General features: G+C 44.6%; 1 protein-coding gene across 6 annotated transcripts in view; it reads left to right on the top strand.

Annotated features, from left to right (window-relative positions):
- Positions 1-26156, top strand: part of pms1 (PMS1 homolog 1, mismatch repair system component) — a 174339-nt gene that overhangs the window by 109294 nt on the left and 38889 nt on the right. For 5 of the 6 annotated variants that reach the window (XR_005459750.1, XR_005459749.1, XR_005459748.1 and 2 more), the window contains 3 exons: positions 20735-21214; positions 21885-22015; positions 24536-24696. Coding sequence is in view for 2 of the 6 variants with exons in the window: in XM_038789157.1 (XP_038645085.1) it covers positions 20735-21214; positions 21885-22015; positions 24536-24696 (772 nt within the window). In the remaining 4 variants the exon portion in view is untranslated. The remainder of the gene's footprint in view (positions 1-20734; positions 21215-21884; positions 22016-24535; positions 24697-26156) is intronic. The other variant, XR_005459751.1, reaches the window with a different exon arrangement.

Here is a 26156-nt window from a genome sequence, read left to right as displayed (position 1 = left end):
CTGTCATTTCTTTAGCTGCACCTCTAGTGGAGGGAAATGAATGGAGATTGGGGTATAATTAGTCTAAGGTCTAGAGGTGACCACACCAAAGACTTGCATAATCCAAAATGAAGCAGAGTTTTTAATTGGTAACAGTACATAACTCAGCGGTCAGGTCAAAGCTGTAACTCTGTTAAAGGATTAAATTTCTGTTGAAGTGATTTTTTCCCCCTCCAGCTGTACAGGTAGCAGATGGTTTCTATCTCAACAGTTATAGTTGAAGCAGCTCTCCACTACTTCTTGGATATGATTTATTGCTTGTCCCAGGACCCCACTTAGATTCAATAGGTTGAACTGAATAAAGATACCATATGTGAATTGGGTAAATCATAATTAGCTACAACTGTTGAAGAAACAAATTTATTTTTTAAATCTTTAGCTATAGCTACGCTTAATTGACTTTGAATGTTCAAATGAAAAGTGATTATCTCTCAATACTTAACAGGAAACAGTAAATTGTACTACACACTAAAATATATTTCCTTAATAGGAGAGATAATGTCTTACAATTAAATTTGGCATGTAACTGTGTTGTAATGTTTTTTTTAAAGTTACAATATAGGTGCTACATTTTATGGTGGGTTAATGAACTCCAGGTGCAAACATCATTAGGCTGTCTCTGTGGACTTTTGACAACCGTTTTCTGCAGGCTCAGTCTAATGATTGGGGAATGTCAATGCTTAACAATGGATGAGTCGCAAAATTTACCCAAATCCAAGCGGAAATTTAAAACGACTTAAAGGTGAATATTTTTTAGCTCATCAAATGTAAAAGTGAAAAGAGTTATAACAATGACATCAAACCATAGTCACTACAGCTGCAATATAGTCAAATAATGTGGGGCGGGATTCACCAGTCTGCCAACCGCATGTTCACTGGTGGTGGATTCTATCTTCCTGCCAATTGTCAAAGGGATTTCCCATTGTATCCACTCCACGCCTCCGTTAAACTAGCTGGCGGAGCTGCGCTACCAGTGGGAAAATTGAATCGCAACGAATTCTATCATTTTAGCTACTATACAATTGCAATAGAAACACGTAAATATCACTTGAGGGCTGCATTTTCCAATCATTCCTGGCTGATGGGAGAAGCAATATAACCAAGCCCTCTGTTCATTTTGATTACGCCCCTGCGAAACTTTCAAACATGTTTTTGTTCCTGTTAATGCTCTATAATGTTAATGTTGCTCCTTTTCTCTCCTCGGGATGAGAATACCCATTAGGATGAGAATATCTGGTTCTGTTTTGAAGTAATTTGTCCAGTTTACAGTGAAGTTCCTTATAATGTAAAAAGAGAATGCCTATTTTGGGGATTCCATGAAAGAGGTTTCTCTCAATTTAATTATTTCGAGAATAAAACAGCTGTCAAAAATGTAGCTAAATGGATAGACTAATCCATTTTCCACTGATGGATCAGGAAATGCACTAGAGGCCGGCTTGGAACTAATTTTCACCCCGCTAATTGGATGCAGATGAAGCCTCTGCAAGAATCTTCCACTCATGCCTGATTCTCCGTGATGCCAGTGGGCAAACACACCGATGGAAAACGCATCTAAAACAACATGGCATGTAGGTGTCTAGTCTCATCTGAACAATGCTGGGACTGACTCCGGAGTTCCAGATGGTGACCGCCGGCAACCCTGTACCCAGAACACCACAGCAGTGGTGGGGGGAGCAGCTACAAGTGGAAATTCCACACTCAGTGACCTGGAGCAGGCCCATCTTTCCACCTCGGAATGTTTCTGAAGACCCTTCTTTGTTCTTGGAGGGGTCCATCTTTGTTCTTGGAGGGGTCCATCTTTGTTCTTGGAGGGGTCCATCTTTGTTCTTGGAGGGGGTCCATCTTTGTTCTTGGAGGGGGTCCATCTTTGTTCTTGGAGGGGGTCCATCTTTGTTCTTGGAGGGGGTCCATCTTTGTTCTTGGAGGGGGTCCATCTTTGTTCTTGGAGGGGGTCCATCTTTGTTCTTGGAGGGGGTCCATCTTTGTTCTTGGAGGGGTCCATCTTTGTTCTTGGAGGGGGTCCATCTTTGTTCTTGGAGGGGTCCATCTTCTTTCTTCAATTGTGGTTCAGTGATGTTTGCACTGGCATGTTTGTCCACTTAGCGGGATGCAAATCAGTTTCAAGCTGGCCTCCAGTTGGTTTTCCAATTCACAAGTCGAAAATAGATCAGTCTATCCCAGGTTCAATCCCAGCTCTGGGTCACTGTCCGTGTGGAGTTTGCACGTTCTCCCCGTGTTTGCGTGGGTTTCACCCCCACATCCCAAAGATGTGCAGGGTAGGTGGATTGGCCATGCTAAATTGCCCCTTAATTGGAAAAAATTAATTGGATACACTAAATTTAAAAAAAAATGAAAATACCATTTTTTTGCAACATAACTATCCTCCTTTCTGTCAACCTTTTTAGTCTCCTCAGCTGATCTCACCTCATTACACTAGTGTAATAAACTGTTATTTTCAGGCAGTACTTCCACACCAGAAAGCATTAGTTCTACAGGTTTTAAAATTCTAAATTTAATATGGAAATTTTGTGGTGATTGATCATCTCAATGTGCAGGATGGTTGCTTGTATACTTAAAAGTAAAAGACAATACTTGGGTCACTATCTTCAATTGTAATTTTTAATGTTGGAGGGTAGCTGCTTGAAAGCTCACAAATATGTAGGATCACATAGGATATATGGTACAGAAGCAGGCAATTTAACCCAAACAGTCAATGCCAATGTTTATGCTCCACAGAAGCCTCCTCACATCTATCCTCATCTAAGTCCACTATTTTCCTCATATGCTTACCTAGCTTCCCCATGAATGCAACCATTCTATTAAAATTCCACTCCATGGTAAGCGATTCTGCATTCTCACCATTCCTTGGCAAAGACATTGCCCGGATAGGCCGAGCGGCCGTAAGAAAAGAGCCGAGTCCCACCGGCGTCGTTCTAACCTGCTCTGGGCAGGCGGGACCTCGGCGTGTAAGTGTCGTGTGACGGCCTTTGTGGGGGGGAAGGGGGGTCCGACCCTGGGGGAGACCTCCGATGTGGCCTGGCCCGTGATCGGGGCCCACCGATCGGCAGGCTGGCCTCTTTGGCTGGGGGCCTCCTTTCCTACGCGCTGGCCCCTGTAGCCCAGCGCCATGTTGCGTCGGGGCCGGCGCGTTGAAGGAGGCCACTGCGCATGCGCGTGTTGACGCTGGTGCCACTGCGCTTGTCCTCGTTGGCACCGACGCAACTGTGCAAGAGCGGATCCCGCGGCGCACAGTTCACGCTGGGATCTGCAGCTGGAGCGGTCAGAATTAGTCGTGGGAGCGGCCCGTTCACACCGTCATAAAACGCGACGGCGTTTACGACGGCATGGACACTGCTGCGGGATTGGAGAATCCCACCCATTTATTCTGAATTCCCTATTGGATTTCTTTGTGACTATTTTCAATTGATGGCCTCTAGTTATGCCTTTCCTCACAAAAGGAAATGTTCTCTCTGTACCCAGTCTATCAAAATCTTTCAGCGTTTTAAATTCCTCTATTGGGTCACCGCCAGCCTTTTTTTTTCATGAGAAAAAGGATCCAGCCTGTCATTCCTATCCTATTCCGTATACCCAGGGATCTGGTGTCATCTTTATAAATCTCTGCACCACTTCTAATGCCCCTTTATCCTTTTCATAATATGTCAGCCAGAAATGCATACAATGCTAACCAAGGTACAAACCGGTAGAGCATAACTTCTCTATTTTTCAATTATTTCCCTCTGGAAATGAAATTTAGTGTTTGATTTCCTTATTTTATATTCTCGCAAATCTGTAACGGAAATTTTAGTGATTGGTTCCTCTACCCCACCTAATAATAGGACTTTAATAACACCATGCACATTTCTGTGTAGAACTTAAATTTGTCATGGTTTGCCAATTCTGCAAGTTTGTTAATATTTTCCTCTAATTTGTTGCAGTCCTCCTCAGATTGACAATGATTGATTGATTGATAGATATTGATAGATATTTATTGTCACATGTACTGAAGTGCAGTGAAAAGTACTTTTCTGCAGCCAAGGGAATGTACACAGTACGTACATAGTAGACAAAAGAATAATCAACAGAGTACATTGACAGTGGTGCATCAACAAATAGTGATTAGTTACAGTGTGGTCCAAGGCCAAACAAGAGCTGCATAAGGCGTTTAGAATAGTGTTCTTACAGGGAACAGATCAGTCCAAAGGAGAGTCGTTGAGGAGTCTAGTAACTGTGGGGAAGAAGCCATTCCTATGTCTCGATGTGCGGGTCTTCAGACTTCTGTACCTTCTGCCTGATGGAAGGGTCTGGAAGAGGGCAAAGCCTGGATGTGAGGGGTCTCTGACAATGCTGTCTGCCTTCCTGAGGCAGCGGGAGATGCAGACAGAATCAATGGGAGGATGGCAGGTTTGTGTGATGCATTGGGCTGAGTTCATCACACTCTGTAGTTTCTTGCGACCTTGGGCCGAGCAGTTGCCATACCAAGTTGTAATGCAGGGCCGGATAGGATGGCCCCTATGACACATCTGTAGAGGTTTGTGAGAGTCGATGCAGACATGCCAAATTTCTTTAGCTTCCGTGGGAAGTAGAGATGTTGTTGGGCTTTCTTGACTGTTGCATCAACGTGAATGGACCAGGACAGACTGTTGATGATGGTGACCCCGAGGAACTTAAAGCTATCGACTATCTCTACTTCGGAGCCATTGATGTAGACGGGGGGGGGGAGGGGTTGTGCTACGCTTCCTGAAGTTGATGATCAGTTCCTTGGTCTTTCCGACATTTAGAGAGGTTGTTTTCGGTACACCATGCAACCAAGTGATTTATCTCCTTTCTGTAGTCTGATTCGTCGTTGTTTGATATACGACCCACCACAGTTATATCATCTGCAAACTTACAGATTGAATTGGAATTGAATCTCGCCACACAGTCATAGAACATAGAACATAGAACGATACAGCGCAGTACAGGCCCTTCGGCCCTCGATGTTGCACCGACATGGAAAAAAAAAACTAAAGGCCATCTAACCTACACTATGCCTTTATCATCCATATGCTTATCCAATAAATTTTTAAATGCCCTCAATGTTGGCGAGTTCACTACTGTTGCAGGTAGGGCATTCCACGGCCTCACCACTCTTTGCGTAAAAAACCCACCTCTGACCTCTGTCCTATATCTATTACCCCTCAATTTAAGGCTATGTCCCCTCGTGCTAGCCACCTCCATCCGCGGGAGAAGGCTCTCGCTGTCCACCCTATCTAACCCTCTGATCATTTTGTATGCCTCTATTAAGTCACCTCTTAACCTTCTTCTCTCTAACGAAAACAACCTCAAGTCCATCAGCCTTTCCTCATAAGATTTTCCCTCCATACCAGGCAACATCCTGGTAAATCTCCTCTGCACCCGTTCCAAAGCTTCCACGTCCTTCCTATAATGAGGCGACCAGAACTGTACGCAATACTCCAAATGCGGCCGTACCAGAGTTTGGTACAGCTGCATCATGACCTCATGGCTCCGGAACTCAATCCCTCTACCAATAAAGGCCAACACACCATAGGCCTTCTTCACAATCCTATCAACCTGGGTGGCAACTTTCAGGGATCTATGTACATGGACACCGAGATCCCTCTGCTCATCCACACTACCAAGAATTTTACCATTAGCCAAATATTCCGCATTCCTGTTATTCTTTCCAAAGTGAATCACCTCACACTTCTCCACATTAAACTCCATTTGCCACCTCTCAGCCCAGCTCTGCAGCTTATCTATGTCCCTCTGTAACCTGCAACATCCTTCCGCACTGTCTACAACTCCACCGACTTTAGTGTCGTCTGCAAATTTACTCACCCATCCTTCTGCGCCCTCCTCTAGGTCATTTATAAAAATGACAAACAGCAACGGCCCCAGAACAGATCCTTGTGGTACGCCACTCGTAACTGAACTCCATTCTGAACATTTCCCATCAACTACCACTCTCTGTCTTCTTTCAACTATCCAATTTCTGATCCACATCTCTAAATCACCCTCAATCCCCAGCCTCCGTATTTTCTGCAATAGCCGACCGTGGGGAACCTTATCAAACGCTTTACTGAAGTCCATATACACCACATCAACTGCTCTACCCTCGTCTACCTGTTCAGTCACCTTCTCAAAGAACTCGATAAGGTTTGTGAGGCATGACCTACCCTTCACAAAACCATGCTGACTATCCCTAATCATATTATTCCTATCTAGATGATTATAAATCGTATCTTTTATAATCCTCTCCAAGACTTTACCCACCACAGACGTTAGGCTCACCGGCCTATAGTTACCGGGGTTATCTCTACTCCCCTTCTTGAACAAAGGGACCACATTTGCTATCCTCCAGTCCTCTGGCACTATTCCTGTAGCCAATGATGACCTAAAAATCAAAGCCAAAGGCTCAGTAATCTCTTCCCTGGCTTCCCAGAGAAAAGTCGTGTGTGTACAGGGAGTACAGTGGAGCACACATTCTTGAGGTGCCCCGGTGTTGAGGACTATTGTGGAGGAGGTGTTGTTGCCTATCCTGACAGCTTGCTATCTGTTGGTGAGGAAGTCAAGGATCCAGCTGCACAGTGAGGGGTCAAGTCCAAGATTGCAGAGTTTGGTTATTAGTCTTGTTGGGATAATGGCGTTGAAGACGGAGCTGTAGTCTATGAACAGCAGTCTTCCATAGGTGTCCTTGTTGTCGAGATGTTCGAGAGTTGATTGTACGACCTGAGAGATAGCATCTGCTGTGGGTCGGTTGCCGTGATAGGCGAACTGCAATGGACCAAAACCATCTGGGAGGCTGGCGTTGATCTGTCTCATGACTAGCCGCCCGAAGCGTTTCATGGTATCGGATGTTAGGGCCACCGATAGGTAGTCGTTGAGGCAGGCCACTTTGTTCTTCTTTGGTACCGGTATTATGGTGGTCTTCTTGAAGCAGATAGGGACCTCGAAGCAGAGAAGTGACGTGTTGAAGATATCTGCGAATACACTCGCCAGCTGGTCAGCACAGGCTCTGAGTGCTCGCCCAGGGAGTCGGCCGGGGCCCGTCGCTTTCCGCGGGTTTACTGTCAAGAAGACAGCTTTTGGGGCAGCATGGTGGCGCAGTGGATAGCACTGCTGCCTCTCGGCGCCTGGACCCCAGGTTCGATCCCGGCTCTGGGCCATTGTCCGTGTGGAGTTTGCACATTCTCCCCGTGTTTGCGTGGGTTTCACCCCCACAATCCAAAGATGTGCAGGATAGGTGGATTGGCCACACTAAATTGCCCCTTAATTGGAAAAAGTGAATTGGGTACTCTAAATTTATAAAAAAAAAAGAAGACAGCTTTTCTGGGTGTGTCCAAGGCTGTTGTGGTGGGTGCAATAATGTATTGGCTGACCGTTCAAAGCGGGCATAGCACTTGTTCAGTTCATCGGAGAGGGATGCTCCAGCCCCAGATATTCCGCCTGGACTTGCTTTGTAGTCTGTGATCTCATGTAAGCCCTGCCATAGATGTCTTGGGTTTGTGTCGTTGGCCTGGGACTCTAGTTTGATCCAGTATTGACTTTTGGCATCCCTGATGGCTTTCCGCACGTCGTACCTGGATTTCTTATATAGGTCAGGGTCATGAGACTTGAACACCTCTGTCCGGGACCTTAGCAGGGAGTGAACCCTTTTGGTTGCGCCAGGGTTTCCGATTGGGGAATACCCGTATTGTCTTCTTTGGTACACAGTCCTCGACACACTTACTGATGAAGTCTGTGACGGTGGTTGCGTACTCATCCAGGTTAGCTGCCGCAGCCTTAAATATGGACCAATCCACAGACTCTAAGGAACCGCGGAGAGTGTTCTCTGATGCCTCGGACAAGCACTGCACGGTTTTCTTGACTGGTTCAGCACGTTTGAGTTGCTGTTTGTAAACCGGAATTAGGAGTACTGACTTGTGGTCGGATTTGCCAAAGTGAGGTTGGGGAATGGGGTGGTATGGGCACCTTTAATGCTCGTGTAGCGGTGGTCCAGGGTGTTTGCACCTCTGGTGGGGCAGGAGATATGTTGATGGAGTTTGGGTAGAACCTTCCTGAGGTTGGCCTAGTTGAAGTCTCCAGCCACGATTGTCAGGGCTTCGGGGTGATTTGTTTCTTGGTTGTTGATGGTGCAGTGTCGGTCGTCAAGTGATTTCTTCACTTCCACCTGGGGTGGGATGTAGACTGCTGAGAAAAGTACACAGGTGAATTACGTGGAAGGTAGAAAGGGTGACACTTCACCGTTAGGTATTCTAGGTCTGGGAGCAGTGGCACGCTAAGGACACCACATCCAAGCACCAGGAGGTGTTGATGAGGAGGCAAACACCTCGCCCTTCGACTTGCCTGAGGCCATTGTGCGGTCCATCTGGTGGATCGAGAAGTCTTCGGGTTGGATGACGCAGTCTGGTGTGGCCGGAGTGAACCATGTCTCGGTGAAGCAGAGCACACAGCAGTTCCTCACTTCCCTCTGGGAAGTAAGTCTCACGTTGAGGTCATCCAGTTTGTTCTCAATCACTTGAATGTTCGCCAGGGGTATGTTGAGCAGAGGGGTCTTGAAGCCATGTAATTTAAGTCTCACCTTCAGACCGCGCGCTTTCCCCGCTTCCTGGAACGGTGGCTACCGTTAGATGGGAGGGCTGCATTTGCGTCAGGTGGTGGTTACGTTCGGAGGGGTCGTGGATAATGGTGGCGGTGGCAGGTTCACTGGAGGGGGCAGTACGTGGGTTGGTCTGGCCAATGCTTCTCCCCAATTTACTATCAATTGCAGATTAACAAATTGTGTTTTTAATTCCAAAGTCCAAGGGCGGGATACTCCAATGCCGCGGCAGAGTGTCTACGCCATCATCAATGCCGTCGTGTTTTACAAACTGTCGGACCCCCCACCCCAAAGGCCGCCACCCGACCCTTACAAGCCGAGGTCCTGCTGGCCCAGAGCAGGTTAGAACAGCGGCGGCGGGACTCGGCTCTTTTCTTACGGCCGCTCGGCCCATCCGGGCTGGAGAATCATGGGGGGCCGCGTAGAGCGGCCCACGACTGGCGCCGCGCCAACCACACCGGCACTAATTCACCGCTCTGCGGAGAATCGCATGCCAGCGACAGGGCGGCATGGCACGATTTGCGCGGCCCGCCGGCATTTCTCCGATCTGGCGTGGGGTCGGAGCATCCCGCCCCAAATCTTTCATGTAAATTATGATCGGCAGTGGATCCAGGATTAATCCTGATGGAACACTATTTCCCACCTTCTGCCACTCTGAATAACTACCCTTTACACCCACTCTCTGCTTTCTGTCTTGAAGCCATTCTGCAACGTCTTTCCCAACTCACATTCATTCACCCCTTATTCATTAATCTATTATGGGGCATCTTATCGAAGGTCATTTATCTAAATAAATTACATCTACTGCAATACCATCTCTGTTACCTCCTTAAAAAGCAAAATAATTAATGTTGGACTAATGTTGGTATGGGCAGCGCAGTAGCAAGTAGCACTATTGCTTCACAGCGCCAGAGTCCCGGGTTCAATTCCCGCTTGGGTCACTGTCTGTGCGGAGTCTGCGCATCCTCCCCGTGTGTGCGTGGGTTTCCTCTGGGTGCTCTGGTTTCCTCCCACAGTCCAAAAATGTGCAGGTTAGGTGGATTGGCCTTGCTAAATTGCCCTTAGTGTCCAAAAAGGGAGGTGGTGTTACTGGATTACGGGGAGAGGGTGGAGGTGTAGTCTTAGGTCGGGTGCACTTTCAAAGAGCCAGTGCAGACTCGATGGGCCAAATGCATTCTTTCTGCAGCATAAATTCTATGATTCTGAATTCTCCCTATTTGTGCCTGAACAAGCGCCAGAATGTGACCACTAGGGGATTTTCACAGTAACTTAATTGCAATCTTAATGTAAGTCTACTTGTGGCAATAAAGATTATTATTATAAGCAAGTGTTTCCCTTTTGAAATCTATGGTAACGATTTGCTATATTTTTTGCTTTGCGATATTCTTTTATTCTTAAGTAAGGATTGCATTATTTTTCTTACCACCAATGTTAACCTGACTGGTCTACAATTCCCTGGACGTGATCTGTTCCCCTTCTTTATGTGCCATAACTGCCTCAGAGTGGCAATCAGTGTCGGAGTGTCAGCATTCTGCATCCAATTACTTAATGTGAAATTTCTTCCAAACATGTCTCACTGAAAGAGGACGTGGCCCCTGTTTTACAGCACTCACTGCCGTAAACCAAGTTCAAATGCCCATTGAAATTGACAGGCCAGGGAGAAGTTAAGTATCCAAGGTAAGTGGATAGGACTTGGCAGGTGGAGGTAGTTGTTGGTCGGGGATATGTCAAGGGGGTGCGGGAGGGTTATCAGACATGGGGTGGGGGGAGGTCAGACATTAGGTGAGAGGGGGCAGATCTCAAGGTCAGGGGCGTCAGTCTTGGGGGTGGGGGGCAGTGTTAGGTCTGGACAGCGGAGGGATTAGGGGGATTCCCGTGCAGAGCCTGGAATACAATGGGGGGAGGAAGAGTCCCCAGGGTGGGGTGGGACTGTGGGGGGAGTCCATCAGGTGGGTTAGTCAGGAGGGTGGGGGAATTTCCTGGAGGATCGGGCGTGTGGGGGGAGTTCTGTGGGGTGGGGTTTCTCATCGGGCTAGTCAGGGATGTAGGAGCGTTCTCTGGCGGGGTCAGGGATGTATGCGATGCCCCTGGCGGGCGCAAGGAGAGTCCTGTGGAGTATCTGTGTCTTTACAACGGTTATACAGAAGTTGAAAGATGTTTTAAATTTGTGTACCTTTTTCTGGGTAACTATTTGTGTAACACAGTTGGAACCATCCAAAGGTTGTGATTTAAATTATATCTGGTAAATTATACCTGGTAAATTTGATGGTTCCCAGCAAAGGCCAATGGCCCAGAGGAAGTTTGCCCAGCAATCTCCTATCTCTGAACTTCCAAGAGGTGTTGCCAACACTGCTTTGCTATACATCCCAAATCCAACACTAGGGAACTCAGAGGTTACAGCCCATAGAGTCACTGGCTGCCCATCAGTTCTCTGGCACTCCACTTTTATCTAATATGTGAAGTAATGTCTCTGCTATCTCTTCTCTAGATTCTTTTAAAATATGTGGATGCACTCCATGCGGACCAGAGATTTTATCCTCCCTTGAATTTTAATTTATTCAATACATCTCGATTTTTGTATTAAATGCACTTAGCTCATAATTCAATGTCATGTCTATCCGTGCTGTCTCCCTGGTAAATACTTAAGTAAAATAATATTTCTGCCATCTCTCTATCGTTACGTGTGGCACTATCCTATCTACTCTTGATGTTTCTGTTCCCATCACAGTCTTCCATTTTTATTAATGTACTCCCTAAGTATTCTACTATTTTATTTTATGTTCCATTGGGTAGGGAAACAGAAGGGATCTTGGAGGAGAAATGCACCAATCATTAAAGGTTCCGCTGCAGGTTAGCAAGGCCATTAAAAAAAAATACAAACCAGGCACATTTGTTTCACATTTTAGAACTCCATCCCATTATCCCCTTCTGTCAAATAATATCGGGGTAGTTGAAATTCCCCATCATTGTTATTCTGTTTTTATTCAATCCCCTAATTTGACTGCATATTTCTTCCTTTCCACTATTCAGTAGGTCTATAGACTAATCAATTAGTGTGATTGATCCTTTATAGTCTTTAATCACAATCCATATGGATTCTAGTTTTGATTTGCTGATCGCTACTCCACCTCCTATCCCCTCCCTATCTTTTCTAAATATGATACTTTTTTAAAAATAAACATTTTATTGAGACATTTTTGTTTATTTTGTTGTTGTAAAACCAATGTTCATGAATCTAGCAACATAGTGCAAAAGCCTGCTTCCTCCCTTACAGGTCCCATCTTTATTAACCCCCTACTCAAAGCTAAACTAACCCCCCCTTCTGCTGACGATTAGTTTTCCGCAAAGAAGTCGGCGAACGGTTGCCACCTCCGGGCGAACCCCAACATTGACCCTCAAGGCGAACTTGATTTTCTCCAAACAGAGAAAGCTAGCCATGTTTGATAGCCAGGTCTCCGACTTCGGGGGCTTTGAGTCCCTCCAAGCTAATGACATCTGTCTCCGGGCTACCAGGGAGGCAAAGGCCTGAACGTCTGCCTCTTTCTCCTCTTGGATACCCGGATTTTCCAAAAATCACCACCTCTAGACTCGGTGCCACCCTTGATTTTAACACCGTGGACATGACATCTGAAAACCCCTGCCAAAATCCCCTAAGCTTTGGACATGCCCCTCCGCTATCTCTTCGATTCCGATCGGAGCCCCCAGCCCTTCTAACAGCTCCCCGTCCACCTTTGGGAAATTCAGCCCCCCTATGAAGTGCCTCATCCCCTCCGGCTCAGGTGGGGGTTCCGACCCTTATAGCCTACTGTAAAACTCCTTGAATGCCTTATTCACCCCTGCTGAGTCTCCCACCAGGTTCCCTTCTCCATCCTTTACTTTCCCTATTTCCCTGGCTGCCTCCCTCTTTCTAAACTGCTGAGCAAGCATTCGGCTGGCCTTCTCTCAATGCTCATAAATCGCACCCCTCGCCTTTCTCAGCTGCTCTACCGCCCTTCCTGAGATTAACAAGCTGAACTCTGCCTGTAGCCTCTGCCATTCCGTTAAAAGCCCTGCCTCGGGGGTCTCCGGATACCTCCTGTCGACCTGTAATATATCCTTTACCAGTCCGTCCGTCTCTGCCCTGTCTACCTTCTCCCTGTGGGCCCGGATCGAGATTAGCTCCCCTCTAACCACCACCTTCAGTGCTTCCCAGACCACCGCTGCTGAAATTTCTCCCGTGTCATTGACCTCCAGGTAGTTCTGAATATATTTCCTCAGCCGCTCTCACACCTCTTCGTCAGCTAAAAGACCCACGACTAACCTCCAGTGCGAGCGCTGGTTACTGTCTTTACTAACCTGCAGGTCAACCCAGTGTGGGGCATGGTCTGAGATTGTGATCATTAAGTACCCTGTGTCCACCACCCCCGTCAGTAGAACCCTGCTCAAAATGAAGAAATCAATCCGGGAGTACACTTTATGCATGTGTGAGTAGAAGGAGAACTCCTTCGCTCTTGGCTGCCCAAATATCCATGGGTCCACCCCTCCCATCTGCTCCATGAACCCTTTTAGTTCCTTTGCCATTGCTGGCACCCTGCCCGTTTTTGAGCTTGACCGGTCTAAACCAGAACATAAGAACTAGGAGCAGGAGTAGGCCATCTGGCCCCTCGAGCCTGCTCCGCCATTCAATGAGATCATGGCTGATCTTTTGTGGACTCAGCTCCACTTTCCGGCCCGAACACCATAACCCTGAATCCCTTTATTCTTAAAAAAAACTATCTATCTTTATCTTAAAAACATTTAATGAAGGAGCCTCAACTGCTTCACTGGGCAAGGTGTTCCATAGATTCACAACCCTTTGGGTTAAGAAGTTCCTCTTGAGCTCAGTCCTAAATCTACGTCTCCTTATTTTGAGGCTATGCCCCCAGTTCTGCTTTCACCCGCCAGTGCAAACAACCTGCCCGCATCTCTCCTATCTATTCCCTTCATAATTTTATATGTTTCTATAAGATCCTCCCGCATCCTTCAAAATTCCAGCGAGTACAGTCCCAGTCTACTCAACCTCTCCTCGTAATCCAACCCCTTCAGCTCTGGGATTAACCTAGTGAATTTCCTCTGCACACCCTCCAGCGCCAGTACGTCCTTTATCAAGTAAGGAGACCAAAACTGAACACAATACTCCAGGTGTGGCCTCACTAGCACCTTATACAATTGCAGCATAACCTCCCTAGTCTTAAACTCCATCCCTCTAGCAATGAAGGATAAAACTCCATTTGCCTTCTTAATCACCTGTTGCGCATGTAAACCAACGTTTTGCGACTCAGGGTCAATAACTGTATTGAAGTCCCCTCCCATGACCAGTTTATAGGAATCCAGGTCCGGTATCTTCCCCAGCATCCTCTTCATAATTCCACATCATCCCAATTTGGCGCATGCACATTTACTAGTACAACCTGTACCCCTTCCAATTTCCCACTGACTATAATGTACCGGCCTCCCACATCCGCAACTTTTCTTCCTGTCTCAAACGCCACTCGCTTGTTGATCAGGGTCGCGCCCCTCTAGTCTTCGAGTCCAGTCCCGAGTGAAAAACCTGTCCGACCCAACCTTTCCTTAATCTAATCTGGTCAGGTACTCTCAGGTGCGTCTCCTGCAGCATTACCATGTCCGCCTTCAGTCCTCTCAAATGTGCGAACACGCGTGCACTCTTGACCGGCCCATTTAGCCCTCGTACATTCCAGCTGATCAATCTAGTTGGGGGGCTCATGGCCCCCCACCCCCTTCGCCGATCAGCCATCCCCTCTCTTGGGCCAGTCTCCAGCCCATGCCCCACGCCTCCACTGGCCCGCCCCCAGGCAGCTTCCGTCCCCGACCTCCTCTCTGTCCCTCAGCAAAGTCCCTTCCTCATCAGCAGAACATTTCCCCCCCCCCCCCCCCCAGTAACAGCACAATGTAAATCAACGTATTTGATAAGCCTATCATCAGCTCACCCCCCACTACACTTCCGTGAGCTTGCCCGACAAGCTAGCTTGGTGGCCCTCGCCCCTGGCGCCAGACATTCTCCCACGTATTCTTCCCTCCCCACCCTCCCCCTGCTCATACATACATATTCAAATGAAAAACAATCCCAACACAATTGCCCGACAGTAAAAAAAAAACCCGCTAGACAAAGAAAAGTTGAAGCAAAAGATCCAGCATTTAGACAAACACACCTCCATCCCCCAACAGTGCAAATGTAAACTTGAACTCACTCAGCTCTGCAACTGGCCCCAAATCAATGCAGAAGGCATTACAAATAACGTCCGCAAAACGAAATACGAGAAACTTTTTTAAACATGAACGTTGCAGCAAAGTTCAAAGTTCACAGTCCGCCACCAGTCCTTTCCTTTTCGAAGTCCAGCGCTTCCTCAGGCGACTCGAAATAAAAATCTTGCTCCTCGTACATGATCCAGAGATGGGCCGGATACAGCAGTCCGAACTTCACCTTTTTCTTAAAATGGTCGACCTGACGTGGTTAAACCCCGCTCTTCTCCTGGCCACCTCTGCACTCGAGCCCTGATAGATCCGCAGGATACTGTTGTCCCATTTACAGCTTTGTGTCTGCTTGGCCCATTGTAAAATACGCTCCTTATCCAAATACCTGTGGAATCTCACCACAATTCCCCTCGGGGGGGGGGGGTGTAAAGGTGCACAGTCATTGTTGGGTGGTGGATGGTCATGGGGGCTGTCAAGGATACAGAAAGAACAGATAATAGCAGGGGTCTGAGTGGACATGGGAGCGATAACAGGTGTAGGTTGAGAGGGGAGAGAAGGCAAGTGGTGGGCATTGATTATAGACGAAAGGTAATGGAGGAGTGGGAGGATGTCGGGTAATAGGAGAAAAGTAGTTATATCAGGTGGGTCAAAGTTATCTGGGGGGGAGATTGGTGGGTGTCAGGAGGAGGGTAGAAGGTGGTGGAGTGAACCTGAAATGTGACGTGCAATATTTGTCTTCTTCGAAACAGTCATTCGGGAAATATGACCCTTTGAAGTGGAAGGCAGATTGTTTTGGGTGGGTGGAGTTAATAGTGAGCACAATTGGCCAGTGAAAGGGACACTAATAATCACAGGTTAATTGGATGCAAACCATGCTCAGTTGTGCTCTCCTCTCTATGATGAAGCCCACACAGCAGCAAGTTTTCTCCCTCACCTCTGGGTCTGATAACATTGAGATCCCAGCAAGATCAGGAGCTGCCATAAACCCTGTGGTAAAGTTGACCAAGGCAGGGGCTGTAGAATAGATGGAAGGAGGAATGGAGGCATGGGTTAAGACAACAAAGAGCCAATTTATATCCTACAAGGTCCTGGCTCTTTAGCTACACATTTATTCATCTACTAGTTCAGCGTATTAAATAGCAGATCCCCCACTGTCCTATGGCCACTATCCCATGGGGTGGAGACTCCTAAACACTGACTCTTAAGTGTTGAAATTCCTACACATCTCAATCTTTGATGGCCTATGTCTTACACTGAAAATGTGACCCTTTGTTCTGGACACCCCAGCCAGACAGCATGGTGGCACAGTGGTTAGCACTGCTGCTTCACAGCACCAAGGACCCGGGTTCAATTCCGGCATTTAGTGACTGTGTGGAGTTTACACATTCTCCCTGTGTCTGGATGGGTTTCCTCCGGGCTCTGGTTTCCTCCCAGATGTACAGGTTAGGTGGCTTGGCCATAATAAAATTGCCCCTCAGTGTCCAAAGGTTAGGTGGGGTTACAGGGTTAGGGCGGAGGGGTGGGCCCAGGTAGGGTGCTGTTTCAGAGGCTCGGTGTGAACTCGATGGGCCGAATGGCCTGATTCTGCACTTTAGGGATTCTATGAGTAACATCCTTCCTGCATTTACTCTCGGAGCTTGGTGAAAGATCTTTATGTTTCTCTTTGATATCCTCTGTTCCCTCAAGAATGTCGACCTATTCTCCTCTCACCTCATAGGACAATCCCATAGTCCCTGGAGTGATTCTAACGAACCTTGGTCGTAATCTACACTCAATCCCTCTTGCAATCAAGGGCAACGTAGAAGTTGCCTCCTTACTTGCCACCTGCATGTTATCTTACAGTTACTTTTGAACAAGGACAGCCACGTCCATTTGGCCTTCCACATTTATCATTATGTCAACACCTAGGAAAGACTGGTTTTCTTTACTCAGGCGACAGTGGAAGGCACTGCACTTTTGACCTTTATACTCCATCTGCCATGTTCCTGGCCGCTCACTTACTTAGCCTGTCTAACTTCCCTAAAGGCCCCTTTGCATCCTCCTCACAACTTACAGCAGGGCACCAGCTTGGCATACAATGACCTGGCTGCAAACATTGCGTAGACAGCATTCTCAGAGGGCTCAAAAGCCAGGGGCAGCCTGTTGTGTGTCCAGGCCGCACCTTCACAAATGATGGCCATGGCTTAAACACATTCAAGTCAGGATCCTCAGTGATGACACTGCTGCTTCTAAGAGAAAATAAATGGCACATCTGTAGAACCACTTCATTGGAGGCTGATGTGGAACGAAGTACGACACCATTACATTCTCACAGCCATTGCAGAAACTCAGTTTAATAAGAATACAGCAAACCTAAACTCTGTGCAATTAAACATATTTAGAAGTGTGAATCCTATACAATAATTATACACCTGTGTCTTCAACATTTCTTCATCATTTTCTATTGTCTATGTTGTGAGGATTTAAAAGAATAGTTTTGGCAAATGTTGTGTTCTATATAAAAAAGGTTGAATGTGAGTGTGTTTCAATTTTTAATCAAGCTGGGAGAGTTAAGAGATAAAGGGGATAGAGGTGTATTAGATTTATAATTCAATAAGTAAAGTTTAAAAATTTGCATTGGGAGATAGATAGGGTCTTTGATTTTCAGTTGTTCAGTTTCAGTCGGGAGTAAGAGGCATTACAGCTTACAAAGAATTCATTTCTAAGCAAGGGAAGCTTATTAAATATTTAAAGAAAGATGCTGAGCTGACTTGTGTTGGCTGTGTGGCAATGATTTTCTAGGAACAGCTCTGTGCTGGAGAAGGTGCAAAGTTTGAATCATCCGTCCAGTCAAGCCGATAAACTTAATTGTTGCAGAAAGTAGGTTTGTTTCTGAATATCCTTGGATTTCCACAGCAGAGTGGAAGTGAGTCAGAAGTCATGTGGTGTACCTGTACTAAAGTGTCAGCAGGTTTGTTTGTGGGCTCCACTGGCCCTGACCTGCGCTGTGATCTCCGTCCTGGCCACCTTTGTCAGATAAGGGTTCACCTGCTGCCATCCCTGGGGAATGGGACCTCCCACCTCTCCCAAAATGGCCTGAAGGAGAACATGCAGGAAGGCATCGCTGAGCTGTAGGACCACTTTACTGCTCTGCAACATTCTGCTATCTTCAGTAGATTCCCCTTTCTGGAATGGCAGCCAGGCTGATACTTCTGGTTTACAGTGAGGTGAGTGCCCATTAGACCATAAGACATAAGAGCATAATTAGGCCACTCAGCCCATGAAGTTTGCTCCGCCATTCAATCATGGTTGATATGTTTCTCATCCCCATTCTCCTGCCTTTCCCCATAACCCCTGATCCTCTTTAAGTAGGGTACCCCTGAGGTAAGGGCAGGGATAACAACATAAGAACATAAGAACTAGTAGCAGGAGTAGGCCATCTGGCCCCTCGAGATCATGACTGATCTTTTGTGGACTCAGCTCCACTTTCCGGCCCGAACACCATAACCCTTAATCCCTTTATTCTTCAAAAAACTATCTATCTTTACCTTAAAAACATTTAATGAAGGAGCCTCAACTGCTTCACTGGTCAAGGAATTCCATAGATTCACAACCCTTTGGGTGAAGAAGTTCCTCCTAAACACAGTCCTAAATCTACTTCCTCTTATTTTGAGGCTATGTCCCCTAGTTCTGCTTTCACCCGCCAGTGGACACAACCTGCCCGCATCTATCCCATCTATTCCCTTCATAATTTTAAATGTTTCTATAAGATCCCCCCTCATCCTTCTAAATTCCAACGAGTACACTCCCAGTCTACTCAACCTCTCCTCATAATCCAACCCCTTCAGCTCTGGGATTAACCTAGTGAATCTCCTCTGCACACCCTTTAGTGCCAGTACATCCCTTCTCAAGTTATGAGACCAAAACTGAACACAATACTCCAGGTGTGGCCTCACTAACACCTTATACAATTGCAACATAACCTCCCTAGTGTTAAACTCCACCCCTCTAGCAATGAAGGACAACATTCCATTTGCCTTCTTAATCACCTGTTGCACCTGTAAACCAACTTTCTGTGACTCATGCACTAGCACACCCAGGTCTCTCTGCACAGTGGCATGCTTTAATATTTTATCGTTTAAATAATAATCCCGTTTGCTGTTATTCCTACTAAAATGGATAACCTCACATTTGTCAACATTGTATTCCATCTGCCAGACCCTAGCCCATTCACTTAACCTATCCAAATCCCTCTGTAGACTTCCAGTATCCTCTGCACTTTTCGCTTTACCACTCATCTTAGTGTCATCTGCAAACTTGGACACATTGGCCTTGGTCCCCAACTCTAAATCATCTATGTAAATTGTGAACAATTGTGGGCCCAACACGGATCCCTGAGGGACACCACTAGCTACTGATTGCCAACCAGAGAAAACATCCTACACGCCACCTGCGTCAAGGCCCAGTGCACGGCAGCAGGTGACAACCGCCTCCCCACCCCGGGGTGCAGGGGTGCCTCTCCTTCACTGCGTCTAGCAGGGTCAACCGTTCAGCATCAGTGAATCGTAGTGCCACTCGTCATGCTGCTGTCGTGTTGGCTGGGATTGTGTGTGTGGGGAATAGATTGCTTATATGCGGCTGCTGCAGCTTGTCAGCCTCTCTCATGCCAATCCCCAATCCGAGCAATCAGACACCGTTTTCCATTGGAATCGGTCGTGTTCCATGTGGCGCCGGTGCTAGCCCCTTAACTGTCGGTAGGTTGATCTGGGAACGGCGCCTATTTTGCTGTAGTAGAACACCACCGAATTAGTCCCAGCGTCAACACTTAGTTTCTGGCACGGAGAATTCCACCGTTGGAGTTTCAGTGCAGTTGCTAGATCTGTATCCTCAAATGCCTGTGCACATCGGTACAAAGTTCCTGGTCTCGGGGGAATTCATCGGGTGGCTCACCACATGGTAAGAGAAAATGTGTGTGGATTTCCCCACCAAGTAATTCTTGTGTGCTTATTCTCAGACATGGCATTTGATGTTCAATGAAAATTAGCTGAGATAACCCTGAGATGATTCTTCAAATCAGTATGGGTAGCACAGTGGGTAGCACTGTTGCTTCACAGCTCCAGGGTCCCAGGTTTGATTCCCGGCTTGGGTCACTCTCTTGTGTGGAGCCTGCATGTTCTCCCCGTGGGTTTCCTCCCACTAAAGACGTGCTTGTTAGGTGAATTGGACATTCTGAATTCTCCCTCAGTGTACCCGAACACATTTTTTCACAGTAACTTCATTGCAGTGTTAATGTAATGTAAGCGTACTTGTGACAATAAAGATTATTATTATTATGTCGTTGTTTTACATAGCAAATACACAAGATGTTGCTCCAAACTGTGATTCAGAATTTTATTTGTTGTGAAACTGGGAGTGATACTTTTTAGTTGAAATTTATGTGCAGTCAAATGTGAATTATTGGATATTGCGTATTCTTGTGTCTCATGGTTTGCTTTATCCTAAGTAGGTCAACTTGAGTTAAAATGTAATGGATCATTAATTACAAGTTTTCTTATAATTATCACAATTTTTGTTTTGTTTGACTCAGTTAAAATTCAAACCCTGATTAAAATGTAACCATCGTTGTTGATAATTTTACTGGTTCCAATGACTTGCATTAAAAAAAAAGGTTTTGTGTTTACAGTTATGCTGCAGGCAATTTGGAGCCAAAGTAGTGTGACACCAATTCAAGGGAGTAGACTTGCACCCTAGGCCAAATGGCAGTTTGTGCATTTTGATTCAACTAAGGAGTAATTTTGAGAGTACTAAAACGTGCAGCATAATGACCCTGTAGTACCTTTGTATATTTTTCGATTCAATTATTTAAATGAAGCTATATTTCTTTAGGTATGAAGAGAAAGCTGCAAAGGACCTAGACAGATACAATTTACAGCTAAAGAAAGCAATGGAAGGAAATCCTCATCAAGAAGAAGAGAAACGACCAAAATTAGCCCCAGCAGCTAAAGTTATTAAGAAGCACCACAATGCACCACTTTCAAACCAGCAAATTTTGGATAAACTTTTCCAGTCACAAATCCATAAGAAAACCAACTTGGAACCACCTTGTAAGACAATAGATGTTCCATTTTCTTTAAGCCATTTAAAAAAAAGGCTCGAGCAACTTTCCAAAAGCCATGAATCAGGTTCTGAAAGAGTTTGTCTCATTAATTGCTTGACTTCTTACAACGGATGGATAGTTGCCTCTGATAGGAAGCTGATGTTGCTAAATCCTTTTCGGGTGGAGGAAGCTCTACTGTTTAGACGACTGATGGAGAATCACATTTTTCAAACCGAGATCCTTGATGCACCAATAGCTCTAACCAATAGGTATTATAAATGTAATTAAAGTATATAGCACCTTTTTAATATCTTAGAATTTTAATATCAATTTCAAAGTTTAGAATCTGTACAATTTGTTATTAATTCTCGCTGAAAAGAATGACATCAATTTTATAACTATTGAGTTCCCATTGATCTCACGGCGCTGAGGTCCCAGGTTCGCTCTCAGCCCCGGATCACTGTCCATGTGGAGTTTGCACATTCTCCCCGTGTCCTCAACCCAAAGATGTGCGGGGTAGGTGGATTGGCCACGCTAAATTGCCCCTTAATTGAAAAAAAGTAATTGGGTACTCTAAATTTATTTAAGAAAAGAATTTGCATTGATTTTTTTCAGGTCAAATGTATGATATAATTCGGGTTTTGAAAAAGATTTGAAATACTCTTTCTTGAAGCCTACTTTCCATAATATTTGCAAGCTAAGATTATTTAAGCTTTGTGTGTGCGTGTTACAGAGCAACAAAATGATACAATATACAGTACTTTGCTGTATATTGCTTGTTCATGGCTTCTATCATTTCCAACTACATCTATTGAAAATGCTTGAACAGTGATGGTTGCAATGGTGGACACTGATTTGATAGAACTATTACACCAGTTTAATTACTACATTTGTCGACTTGTTATTGCTGTGACTAACCAATTTTCTAACATTTTCCAGCTTGCTTGGCGGACCCCAGTACATTGATTGTCTCTGTAAAATGCAACAGAAATGTACTACATTGAATGGAATAACTTATTTTACAGATCCAAGACTAGTATTTAATGGGTTTAAGATACAACTAATACCAGGTATGTTGTAAGCATAAGGATCAACTGTGCTGTCATTCTTAAAAGAAACCAAATATTGCAATAACTTGAAATTCAGAAAATAGGTTCTCTTATTTTTGTCAAAGGACTTAATAATTGTTTTATAACATACTATTTTGTCTATTGCCTGAAATTATAGATGCAATGTATATATTTCTAAATGTACAATTAGAGGTTTTTCAGATCTGGTTAATTTTTGTGTTTGATCCAAAGATTGGTGTTTGTTCAGAGAAATGAAATGGATGAATATCTAAAATCCTTTGGAGAGAGCTTTGCCATCTCCTTTTAGAGGAAACATTGTAGTGGTATCATTATTTGTGAATGCAAACTCAGATATTTATTAATTTAAGTAATTGATATTGTAATTACAAGTTTCAGATGAGGTAAAGAAACGCAGACAGCATGAGTGAGTAATAATTAAGACACTGTTCAAATCTCTTGTGCCAAAGCACTCCATCTACAAATTGGCTGCATGATGGTAAAGCTGGGATTAATTTTTTGGTTATTTTCACAAGAACCCAATCTTTTGTGTATTCTTCACCAGCTGGTAAGAGCTGTAAGGTTACTTTAGCCTATTAAACTATATTTAATCCATATGTACTAAAACGAGCTATGAGGTGTAAAGGCACTCTCTGTCATGACCTCCTTGCTGGTAAATGCAGTTTTTGGGTCACCAGCAATCTATACTTTACATAATCATCCATAAAACATGCAAAATGTGTCAGAGATAAGGCATTCTACCCAATAATGGCAATAAATTATTCTGACAGAATTGCTGTGTCAGTAACTGGTCAGTGCAAGAAAGAGCATGAGTTTTTTTGCAGGCACACCTTCCTCACATGGAAAACATTTTAGGGGTCTAACCTTTGCAGCAGATTTGCAGTGACAGCACATCAAACCAAAGCTGTGCACCTGGGGGAAAAAGTTAAATTTTGGCCTTTGGCACAAGCACAAACATTTCCATTTATGGAAACTGCATTGCATTAATCTCCCAGTAACAAATGTTGAAAGATTGTCAGTTTTCTCACTTTTAAAATGTTATAAAGTACGCGCCACATTTAAGCTGTTTGCAGAAGATATTTAGTGGATCTTAACATGCAATTTTGATGGTGATGTTTTAAGCAAAGTTCAGTAAAGAATACCTGATCTGGCATGTACAAGTCATCGAAAAACAAAGCCAAGATTCAGCTGGTGTTACAGAGCAAATATTTATCTCCATAATAGTTTGTAACACAGCTTTGAACAATGGAGGTTCCACATTGGCACTGTTTTTTCCTTGCTATTTTGAGGTTTAAATTAGTCAGTGAATGTAGCTTTACTTAACTTCAGAGAACTTTCAAATCAGTTCAATTTTAATTTAACTTGTTAATTCAGTTAATCCTGTCAAATTTCCACCCTTAAATAAAATGGCAAGAGAAACTGCGTGCTGGTGGACTAACAGGGAACGTCACTGACCACATCCACTGGTCATGTCCTGACTGCATCTTTCTATTAAAAGGGTTAATAGTAAAAAGGGAATACTGAAGGAAGTGGCAAGTTATTTAAGCCATCTGTATTAAAATGAGGAAATATGTTGTTATGCGAATTGTTCACTTTTGCTTGTTTCTGTTTTGAAAGATATTTGAATGAAGAAAATTTGCCATCATAGAATCGTAACTCCTGAGTTAAACTGTAAACTTTTGACACTAAGCAATAGAAATTTTTGCACAAGTGCTTTGGTTTTATTATAAAACTCAGAAATACAAAGAGTCTTTCTGTGACAAAAAAAATAGAAGCAGAGAAAGAAAAATCTGTTACCCAATATAAATCTTACTGAAGGAAGTCGATTCTCTCAGTGGATGGAACTGGCGAACATTTCCACTTGAGACTGTTTAAAACAGAATGGTTATTTCCAAGAAAGGTCACCATGTGAAGATTTATTTTCCTCTTGCTGAGATGATGGTTTTTCAGTGTCCCTGCCAGGAAGATCTTCTATAACATATATGTGCAATTCAGCAATACGTCACTCACACATTCCACTGGGGCTTGCTCCTTGTGCAGGGTGATGCAGGCACTGACCCTGGATGAAATTTGTTATTAAACATATTTGACAACTGATTCCTTTTCTTGGGGAAAGACACACTGCCTTGTTTAAATCTGCTTAGTATTGCCATCCCGAGAGGTTGCCAAATGTCACTCAGGCCATGTGGGAATTGTTAACAAAAGGAGCAAGTCAGAGCCTGAGGCAACTTTTGATAAACCTTGCAAAGGTTTGCAGCTGTAGTTAACTTAAGCTGAAATAGCTATGGCACTTCAATTTCAAAACAGAGCTCGTTTGTACTTGTCAGTTTATTGTGGTATAGAAGGAAAGTTTCTTAACTTAATACTGTATTTAGGTCTTAGCATTTAAATAATCACTTTAGAAATGTATTCACTTATTTAATTACATGCAATGCAAATACTGAGTACATATTAACAACGAAACATTGTCAAATCTAGAATTGTTCTTTCTCTCATGGATAGGTGCTTCAACAGCCGAGCATCATTTGGAAATTGAAGAAATGGCCAGGTGTTTACCTTTCTATGGTATATCAGATTTACGAGAAATTCTGAATGCGATTTTAAATAAAAATGCCCAGAGTGTACACCTATGCAGACCTCTGAAGGTTATTAATTATTTGAAGGTAAGATACTTGTAGAAAATGGCCGAAAAAATAATGCATCAAATTAGCAGGTGGTCTTGGAAGTCAACACATTTTACACTGAATACCTGATGATACTAGAACAGGGTAAAATTGTGCTATTAAGCTAGTTTTATTGGTTTATTCATACTGTTGTTAGATATGAAATTAGATGTTGGCGATACAAAGTGATCTTATTTAGAAAAAAAATGATGTAATGTTTTAACTTTTTCTTTCAAGTATTTTTATTCTTGTGTAAGTTCCTCCATTCCTTTAAGGTGGGGGAGGGAATTCTGATATGCTCCTAGCAATGGTTCTATGAAACTTGGCAGCTAGGGAATGCTCATAAGCAATGGAATGTCTTCCTCACTCTATTTTTGCCTCCTTCCTCAGGGTAAATTCATTGCCTCTACTCTGTAATTGATAGCTGAAACTGAGGTTGAGAAGTATGATCAATTTCAGATACAAACCTGAGTACAATGCAATGGTACACTGCGTTGGTACATTTACCGAATGCACCTTTAGGCTACTTGGTCTACAAGAGACTTTTTAAAATTTCAACCAAACATAAAGCTCCCTTGAGTAGTATGAAGCATGGTAGCACAGTGATTAGCACAGTTTCTTCACAGTGCCAGGATCCCAGGTTCGATTCCCGGCTTGGATCACTGCCTGTGCGGAGTCTGCACTTTCTCCCAGTGTCTGCGTGGGTTTCCTCCGGGTGCTCCGGTTTCCTCCCACAATCCAAAGATGTGCAGATTAGGTGGATTGGCCAGGCTAAATTACCCTTAGTGTCCAAAAAGGTAAGGTGGGGTTACTTGGGTTACGGGCATAGGGTGGAGATGTGGGCTTAAGTGCAGACTCGATAGGCCGAATGGCCTCCTTCTCCACTGTCAATTCTATGATTCTATGAAGTAGTATGAAGTTGCCAATACCGTGCATCTGAAGTGGCATGAAATAAAGATTTGTCTGTTTAGCTCATTTGGGCGTCCACTTCATGTCACTGAACCCATGGACTTCCTGCCTGCCTGATTGGCATCCGCTGCTCACCAGTAATATGTTGCTGTGGTCTGAGGTATTTCCTCCACCAGTTCTGACACTTTTTCTTTGCTCTTTTACTTACCACTCTTGCCATCTCTTCATCCCTGACTGTGGCTTAGCACAATCAGGCTTACATTATGGACAGGCAGTGAGGTAAAGCATCATTAATGCATCACGTAAAATTCCCATTATGTAGCATTACTAAAAGTTTGCTCCCTGGACTGTGCGTAGTTAGCAGATGTCAACCAGGATATTGAGAAAGGGCACTGCTGTGGCTGTCAGACAAAGAAAGGGTAAGATTGTACAAATTTCCTGCTTCAGTTTTCTAATGACATTTGCTGGAAAGTAAGCTTGTAGGTATGGATTTTAGGCTTCAGCTGGACCAGGCTATGGTGGTACTTGAAAGCTGATACTTTCGTTCCAGA

The sequence above is a fragment of the Scyliorhinus canicula genome, chromosome 2 (genome assembly GCF_902713615.1).
Source record: "Scyliorhinus canicula chromosome 2, sScyCan1.1, whole genome shotgun sequence".
Taxonomy (NCBI): domain Eukaryota; kingdom Metazoa; phylum Chordata; class Chondrichthyes; order Carcharhiniformes; family Scyliorhinidae; genus Scyliorhinus; species Scyliorhinus canicula.
This window is presented reverse-complemented; position numbering and strand designations above follow the sequence as displayed.